Source organism: Notolepis coatsorum (assembly GCF_963971535.1).
Source record: "Notolepis coatsorum genome assembly, chromosome: 8".
In the NCBI taxonomy this organism is placed as follows: Eukaryota; Metazoa; Chordata; class Actinopteri; order Aulopiformes; family Paralepididae; genus Notolepis; species Notolepis coatsorum.
Genome location: NC_140172.1, coordinates 102,505,643 through 102,515,316, shown reverse-complemented (window position 1 = coordinate 102,515,316; position 9,674 = coordinate 102,505,643). Strand labels below are relative to the sequence as shown.

At 41.5% G+C, this 9,674-nt stretch overlaps 1 protein-coding gene across 1 annotated transcript; it reads left to right on the top strand.

The window, feature by feature from the left end:
• Positions 1–3,727: 3,727 nt before the first annotated feature.
• Positions 3,728–8,890, top strand: ripply1 (ripply transcriptional repressor 1). Its single transcript, XM_084320055.1, has 4 exons — positions 3,728–3,975; positions 4,995–5,076; positions 7,390–7,463; positions 7,699–8,890. The coding sequence occupies exons 1-4, from the start codon at positions 3,866–3,868 to the stop codon at positions 7,901–7,903; spliced, it is 471 nt and encodes a 156-aa protein (XP_084176181.1). The 5' UTR covers positions 3,728–3,865; the 3' UTR covers positions 7,904–8,890.
• The last annotated feature ends 784 nt before the right edge of the window (positions 8,891–9,674 follow it).

Genomic DNA, 9,674 nt, shown 5'->3' with positions numbered 1-9,674 from the left:
AAAATGCAACAGTCATTATGCAATTTCATCAGTAGTGGAGCAGTTTTTGTGGTTCAGTGCCTTGCTCACTTCAGGATGGTGGCACCATAGATCTAATACCAGCCACCCTTCAGTCACCAGGAATGGAATACCCTCCTGTCAGTTGCGGGGATCGAACCAGCAACATTTCAGTTACAGACCGGCCTCTTTACCCATAGGATGTTCACAGGGGAATAGCCAACCAAACTGTGCTGAGAATATTAATATCATTACAAAACTGATGGTAATTTGAGTTGTACCATGGTACTGGTATGTATCACCATGTATTTATAATTATAAATAATTATGCAAATGTTTATATTTATAATATATGCTTTATGCATACATATGTATCCACATCTGTCTGAATATACCTGCCTATAACCCTTTTTATATACCTGTATATACTATATCTGTATATATATCTATACCTACTCCTATACCTTCTCTTACTAGTTGGCCAGTATGACTTAGGCTACTACCATAGTGTTTTTATACCTGTATCACTGCACATCTAGTCATCTGATTATCATTATTACTCAGTAGTACTCATTTATATATACTCCAGTTTAATCACCTGTACATTGTATATTACTATTGCACTTTACTGTTACATTTGCACTCTGGTTAGATGCCAACTTATTTTTGCTGTACTGTACTTCTGCTGTATAATGACAATACATTTCAATTGAATCTAATAATCATGGTACCACGTACCACTTTTGCTAATAATACCATGGTGGCCTATAATCACATTTAATTTCAATATTATGAACCACATTCAGGAAACTCAGATCACATTGGCTCTTCAACTTTATAATCCAATTGAAACCATGATGGTAATATCATGGTATTTCCATCGTTTTTTTTGTCACTACCATAATCGTAATTACCAAAACATTATGGAAATATCACTATATTTTGGGGGAAATATATGACACTTTTTTGGAAATACCATGGTACTTTTTTGGATACTGTGTGTGTGTGTGTGTGTGTGTGTGTGTGTGTGTGTGTGTGTGTGTGTGTGTGTGTGTGTGTGTGTGTGTGTGTGTGTGTGTGTGTGCGTGCGTGCGTGCGTGCGTGCGTGCGTGCGTGTGTGTGTGTGTGTGTGCGTGCGTGCGTGCGTGCGTGCGTGCGTGCGTGTGTGTGTGTGTGTGTGCGTGCGTGCGTGCGTGCGCGCTCATGCTGGCTTATCATGACAATTGTTTTCTATTAATTGTGTTCCAAGGTTTAGCTTATAAGGGTTCGTATTGACCTCGCCGACAAGTAAATATGTACCTAAGACAAGGGGAGCAGTTGGTGATTTGGGGTATAGCATTCCTCTCTCCGGGGGAGAGCGGGGGGAAGGGAGGGGTCTCTCTGTCTCTGCTATCAGCAAATGTGAAAACAGTGGGACACACACACACACACACACACACACACACACACACACACACACACACGGATGAGCAGCGTAAACAACAGTGTCAGTCTTTGTTTGGTCAGAGCTCTATTTTGGAGATCAGGGCATTTGGATGAGCAGGCAGCTTTTGTCTAGAGACATGGCGACCGGTGTACAATTTGGTCATAAACTGGTCACGACCTTCTGGGACAGTCCAGGGTAGGGTGGGGTGGAGGAGGAAAGAAAGAAAGAAAGAAAGAAAGAAAGAAAGAAAGAAAGAAAGAAAGAAAGAAAGAAAGAAAGAAAGAAAGAAAGAAAGAAAGAAAGAAAGAAATATAACTGTTTAGCTATTGCTTAATTTTAGGGTACATTTATAACTCACAAGTTTGTATTTTGGTATAATAAAAAAAAGTTATCCCAGATAAATTCACATTCAAAGCTATATTTATGGTGTCTGACCAAGTCCCTGCAATGTAAAGCAAGCAGAATAAAATGTTGCATAGCAACCTATTAGTGTTTATAAAAGAGGGTGGATTTTGTTAGAGAAGGCACACAATAGCTTATAAATAAGTTTTGCTGTGTGAGGGGGGAATTCCTAATTCATCAGAAAAAAACACTGTTTGGGATGACTGCCAGTGCCTTCAATATACTGAGAAAATAAATGTAAATTACAACATCTTTGAATATTTACAATAAACAATTTACAGATGTGCCAAAGATGTTTATAAACATCTGTGAGCAATTCACGTATATATACAAATGTTTACTTTTACAGGATGTACATGTGTACAAATGTCCACATGGCCAACATGTATAGCTGACCAGAGCTTCTTAGAGCAAGGCTTCTTGAAAGTCTTTGGATTTTTGGATTGATGGTTATTTTTCTTCTTTATAATAAGTAATAACAACTTAATATTTAACTCTAAAATCTATCATAGGACTGTTCATAATTGACTATTGCAGCTGACTTTAAAACCATGTCCTATTGCTAAATGTTTCCACTCAGTCTAATAAGCCTGTAACCTAAAGAACACGACGAACACGCAGCCTACATGTTTCCATAGAAAACGGAAGGTTATAACACGTAAGTTACAATAGGATATTAGCCTACAGAACTCAGATAATAGCAGTAGTTAATTGTGTCTATAGAGGATTAACAGAGACGTTGCGTTTAAAGTTATCTGCCCTCAGGTTCATATCCTACTGTGACCACACATTGGTGTTAGCCGGCTAGATAAGTCTTGGTCATTATCATTATAGGCTGATGGGGCGCGTTTGTGTGCAGGAGGAGTACTGTTAAATGTTAAACTATTAGCTTACTGGTCCCATTTGTGCCTTTTGCGCCAGTTTGCGGCTCTCTCAACGGGGCAGCGTATGGCGCAGAGAGGGGTTTGTTTGTCCAAAATGACGAGGCCGAATCCATCAGCAGGCCATTAGGAGCTCATTACAGAACTGGTGACGATTCTCGCACCCTGGACTATAGGGAGGACGCGTGCGCTCAGGCACATAGGCTGCATAGCAAAAACACTGACAATCATAACGATACTAGGTGGGATAAATAAATAATTGACAAATAATTCACTTGTTTGTCACTAACTGTAATGTGTAGGTAATATACCTACATTTAATGGTGAAGATAGTCGACCTCAACAGAATCCAGCGTTACATTTGATCCTGCAGGGTCCACTCTTGCAGGGACAGAATGGAATCAGAATCAGAAAAAGGTCTTTATTGATGCCAAGTAGTTTTCACATACATGGATTTGGTCGTTTTGGTGCGACATTAACGGACAGACAATTACAGTAAAAAGAAAAGTGGAATAAAATAAAATGGAATATGAACTAAATTAAATTAAAAGTAATGTAGAATAGAATAGAATAGCTATAGGCAGCATCTCCTTGTTGTAACCAAATCAATCTCACTAAATTAAAGTCACATTTTCTATTGAAAACAAGACAAGTAGCCTCTACAGCACATTTAGGGCTCCATTGATTGCTCACCCGCTGTCTTTCTCGCAAATGGTGTCTAACTTTTCTCCTCTGTGTTTTCCCAAACAACCCGACGGTATGAGATTTCTCACCCTCACGCTGGGCCGCGCTGTTTATACAAGTGGGGAACCCTTCACGCCAAATTGCCCTGACCCCCCAACACCCCCCCCCCCCCCCACTCTGGATCGTTTGGCAGTTCAGTCCCCCCCCCCCCCGCCCCCCGGAGCGCAGCGCTTTATAAACCCCGGGCACCGTCGGACTCCCAACACATTACTAGTCAACGTCCAACCGTCCCGTCGTCGTTACAGCCTCGTCGTTATCAGAGAGAAAGTCTACGCAATTACTGCAGGACTGAACCCACCGCCGCAGTCATATAGTTACCGCAGAAGAACAAACCTGCAATCCTTGGTTACGAAAATATTTCGACGGCACCGTTTTCAACCCGTATAGCGGCTTTAAAGCAGCAGCAGCAGCAGGGATGAGTTCCGCGGCGTGCCTCCTGCTGCCGGTTAAACCGTCGGCCTTCGGCGTGGGACCGCGGTGTTCGCGCCCGCTGACGACGGGCAGCCGCCCGCAAACAAACGACAGGTAAGAGACACGGATCTCTCGATACGTTTCACGGCATGTAGATACGCCCACTATCTGGTTGATTTTTGGGGTAGTCTGCTGCTGCCAGGGTCGCCACCCTCTATAACACGGAGGATGTTGGGTTGGGTGTATTTACTTGAAATCAACATCAACGCATTTCTTTTTTTCTTCCCTTCCGTCCCTATAGTATACGCAGATACAGCAGATTGCCCCATCATGTATTATACACTGTCTGTGGCATGATTGGGCTACTTTTTGAAGGGACCCGGTTTTAATTCATGTGATGAATTATTATGTGAATACTGTAGTGTGATACTGTGAATTCTGTATATTTCAGTTAGTTAGACAGTAAATTATAACACTACCTTAAGTTAGGCATACTGCACCTTATGTGACACTGAATACTGTATATTTCAGTTAGTTAGATAGTAAATTATAACACTACCTTAGGCATACTGCACCTTATATGTGACACTGTGAATACTGTATATTTCAGTTAGTTAGATAGTAAATTATTTTGACTTATTTGTTTACACTGCCAGTGTTGTTTTTTACTACCTGTACCCCCATCCCCCATGCTGCTATGATGCCTGAATTTCCCCAAGGGGATCAATAAAGGAATATCTTATCTTATACTGTCTGTGTTTTTATAGACTCCAAAATAATTCGTTTTCACCTGAGAAGTCTAAACACCAACTGCAGCGCTACATAATTGCTATAGTTACCAGTAGACCTGCTTAAACCTGTTCTCTCTTACACGCCGAATGCAGCACGCGTAGTTATACCCTATGCCTATGTTATTGTACCAGTGTGGGCAATCTATTTGCGGTGGGCTTATGTTGGGCCACCACAAATAAATCAATATGGGAAACACTGACCTCTTTTAGTCTAATTAAAGACCAATTTGAAAGTAGGCTATTCAGAACACATTCTACCCATCTAGCATGATATATTCCATTATTATCAGAAGGAGCTGGTTTGTTTGAATCTAATCACACATTGTGTCTCTCCCTCCGCAGTCATAATAGCTCACTATGGAGACCGTGGCTCGCAACCAGCAGCGATGCCCGTGGTGGATGTCAGAGGAGCAAGCTAGCATGTGTAAGTTTACAGTCCTCCATGCATTGAATTGACCCCTTTAACGTTTGTTATTTTTTTCAGTGTCCTTTGGTAGTTTTGGGCTGTATGTATACAACTATCATATTAATTTTATTCTGTAGGATTTCTGTCTGTCTGCATTCCCTCTTTGCTCCTGCTTCATGCTTGCTATCCCTATTAGGCTATCCCTGCTCTTCATTCTGATTGGCACATAACTGAGGCGCAAACATATCTCTGGATGTTACATTTTCTTTTGCCTTTAGCAGGGATGGAATTTAAGACCCTTTGGGGCACTAGAGTAATTTCCACACCACCTCCGTTAGACATCATTACTTCTATAGCTATCCAGGAGTATTTAGCTGTAGTCCAGGTTAAGACATGCCAGTCGAGGGGGATAGCACTGCAGGCTGGTAAATATTCCCCATCCCTGATCCATGTTTCATTCAGCTTCCAGGCTTCTCTTAAGCTAGATGATGTCCCCCAAACAGATGGTTTGATAAACCGATAAAGCCCAATTGTGTTATGTCATGTGTGATTGTGTGTGCTTTGGCCAGGTGCCATTGGTTAACATTTTTATTGTTTATAAATGTCCCTTGCTTTGTCCTCATCCCTGTGTGTGTGGAGAATACAGCCCCTGTGTAGTCAGTCAGTCATATGGCAGGCATTAGGACAGAGAGGATAACAGGAGGTGTCTGTGTCAAGCCATTTTGAGTGTCGCGCTGCCCGTTTAGCTCCTGCCAGCCAGCCTGACACTTGACCCGGGCTGGGGGGGGGGGGGGACTCTGGGTAAATTCCAATCTACACGTATGGGGACCAATGAGGGGTAAGATGAGAAAGTTTAACCAAGCTACCCCTAGTCCCTTTCGTGACTGTGATGCACGCCAACAAGGTTTGGCAGAGTGAATACACAGTCACTTGCTCCTCAATGGGAAACCAACCTAGATTTACCATGAAGGACTGGTTCTAACCGAACCGTTTGTTATACAAGTATCACAGATACATTTCAAAGGTACTCACAGTTGCACGAGGGTTTCGAACAGAGAAACGCTAGGTTTTGAAAGCTCGGCGTTGCTAATAAACATTTTAAATAATTTTTATAAACTGGTCAACACAGCTTTATTTCCGGCATTGGGTGCCTGATGCGCATGTGCTGTGATCACAGCGCAGGTGCACCAGGCAGCCAAATATGGAAATAACGCCGTTTTGAGCAGTGTTGACCAGTTTATAAAAATTATTTTAAATGTTTATTAGCAACGCAGAGCTTTCAAACCCTAGCGTTTCTCTGTTCGAAACCCTCGTGCAACTGTGAGTACCTTTGAAATGTATCTGTGATACTTGTATAACAAACGGTTCGGTTAGAACCAGTCCTTCATGGTAAATCTAGGTTGGTGAGGAGCAAGTGACTGTGTATTCACTCGGCCAAACCTTGTTGGCGTGCATCACAGTCACGAAAGGGGCTAAGCTACCCCGAGATAGTAGATAGGTGCTTCTAAATGATCCAAAACACTGGATGGATGATATTTATTGGTCTTTTAGGGGACATTTGTGTTGTAAAATCAGCAAACTACTTAATTTCACAAGACAACAGACAAAAAAATGCAATGCTGACATTTGCACAAACGGCTGTTCTCTGGGCTGATTATGCACAGAAAAAGTATTTCTACAGTACAGGCTGCTGCATAGGGGATGATAAAAAAAAAAGACACTTTGCCTGTTAACACATAGCCATATGGCCTTAGTGCCCCTGCCTCCGAGTCTGGCTGCACCAGTGCCAAGTTGCCGTGAGAGAAAAATGCAGCTCTTTTTCCTTACATTTCAGCTGTTTCCTGCTGCTTGGTAGAGAGACGCCGATCTAGACACCTCTGGGTTTAGAGAGAGGGACAGGCTGAGGGAAATTCCCACAGTCTCCCAGGACAGCACACACCCCATTAATGTGCTGTTGCCTTTCACACCCACAACTAGGTGCCAGCGGGGTTAGATTATAAACAGTTCTTTCTTTTGCTTACAAGCCGACTGCTGCCGACCGCCAGGAAGAGTAAAGCGGTTGTATTTTAAAGGGGACATTTCACAGATTTTTATAACCTGAATCCTATAGTACTGTTGTGAGGAGGACATGCAATACGGATTTGGGTTAAAAAGTTGGCGAAAGTATTGTATTTATGTTTTTTTTTTTTTTTGTATTATACTTGTGGTCTAGGCTACTTAAGACTGGAGTAGAGTGCAACGCATGCAGGACCCCCAGTTGTGTCTTACTCATACATACAGTATGCCTACTGCTGTGCACTACTAATAACCTTGTCCATCTTGTCTCCACAGCCATACTCCAAGCCGACAGTTCCAGGCAGTCTGTCATCTGATGGGAAACCACAGGCCTTCCAGCACCCCGTCAGGTCAGTTCCTCTTCCCTTGAAACGTCACTTGGAAATGTGATCCGTATGGTGTTTTACATACTTAAGTGTCCTTTTAATCCATTATTTCGTATTTTTCTGTGTTATTCAGATCAGATATCTGCTCATTGTGAGCCCTTATAGAGCACATCATCATGTGAATACTTTGCTCTCTAAACCCTTTTTAAATAATTACTCAAACTCAAATTGACATCAGTTTTTTCCTTCACTTCCGCAGGCTATTCTGGCCCAAGTCCAAGTCGTTCGACTACCTCTACAGTGATGGCGAGGCTCTCCTGAGGAACTTTCCCATCCAGGCCACCATCAGCTTCTATGAGGATTCAGACAGCGAGGACGACGAGGATGACGAAGAGGGTGACTGGGAGGAAGAGGGCGACGAGGACTGTCTCAAACCACAGTCTCACTTCACCTCCTACAACTGAACTGGAAGGGAGAAGTCTTCTTCTTCTCTAGTCAAACATTGCTGCTCGAAGACTTGGTTCTCAACGTGGATTTCATAGTTTCCTTTTTTTCTTTTTAAACTGTCATGCGGGTTCCAAGCACACTTTGCAGGCCAACAAGCAGGCAGACAGACAGGAAGCTGCTTGAGCACTGGGGAAACAAACTGCGTAGACTTTGTTTTTGTCTGTCTATGAAGTCAACAAGCATCACATTGTGTGTAAGGAAGTTATGCCAACTCAATAACAGCTGTCAAGCCAACGTCAAAACCTGTTCACTTTACTGTGGAAAGAAAACAGTCGGACACAACCTCACGTTCTTATGTTAAATCATGTGTTCAACTGAAGAAAATTAGTATTATTTATCCATAAATTTGACATCTACACCCAGGCTGTGAAGATTGGCTACTGTTAAATTTGTCAAAAAAATGTATGGAATAATTTATCCCTAAAATCAGGGGATGACATAATTAGTGTTACCCTCCTCACTGATTTCAGCTATGTCCAACAAATTATCACCTTTGAATTCCGACACTCTCAGCAAATTCCCACAAGAGGTGAAAATAGGATTTGTCCTCCAGACATCATGAGTTCTCCAACAGCACCATGGAACCCGTTTTTTCCCTTTTTAGTTTCAGTTCCACCTTTGAGTACTGTTAACACTCCATCAAATGCTGATGTCCGATCCTTGTTTGTCGCTAGAAGCACTACTATTGAATAGTGTTATCTAATATCTAATAGTGTTTCTAGGTTTGTTGTGTTGAACGGATTTTCCAGTGTCTCATCGAAGTCATGCCCTAAGGGTACATCACTAAGTCAGTAATTATTTTGCTAACAGTCTATTGCCTCACGTCATGAGTGGCTGAATATTGACTTGCTTCACCACACTGTAGTATATTATGGTATGTACAGTAGTGGTATGTACTGTACTGTTATGTTGTAATTCTGTTGACACAGATCATTTGAAACTAAATCTGAATATCTCGGAAGCGAAGCTCTGTCGAAATACAATGTGACTCTTGTACCATCAGGGAGCGAGAGTATAGATTTGTGTGTTGCCTGGACAAACTTGTTTTCATAACTACAAATAGGGGTCTGTTACATGTAATCCCATATTGGGAAGCGTATTGTTGTTTACAAACAATCTCAGGGTTTTCTCAACCTTGCCAGTGTATATAAAAGTTATATTCTATATTTACATTTCTAATTTATGAGGTTGTAAACATTTACATAAACATATTTATATGGACTATTTTTTTTTAAATATTTTAATGTATGTTTTGCATATTGTCAAATCACTGTCCAGACTGAGATTTTTTTTTAAATAAATAATAATACAAACAAATTTACCTGATTTTCTACTTTTTATGTCTCATCTTCCTTGTGATAAAATAATCAGAGAGAGAGATGGAAGCAGGGAGTAATGTGATCTCTACCAAGCCTCCTTGTTGTGAGGAGATTCCAGTGTTTTTTTCAACCTATCTCTACTTGTCCTTTGATGTGTATCTGCTCATTCTGATTGGTGGAGAGAGAGTAGGCCTGGTCTCTGTGACTGTCAGAGAGGAAGTATGGTGAGGGAGAGTGAAAGAAAAAGTTATACAGTAGAGCAGGAGAGAGAGGTAGATTAAAGGAGAATGCCACCCATTTTAATATTTTTTATTTTATTCCTGTGGACCAGGATAGTTCAGTCAATATTTGTGAACATGCGCCACTCTCCTGAAGCTAGAAATATAACCTTCAAATTTGTTATTTGTCA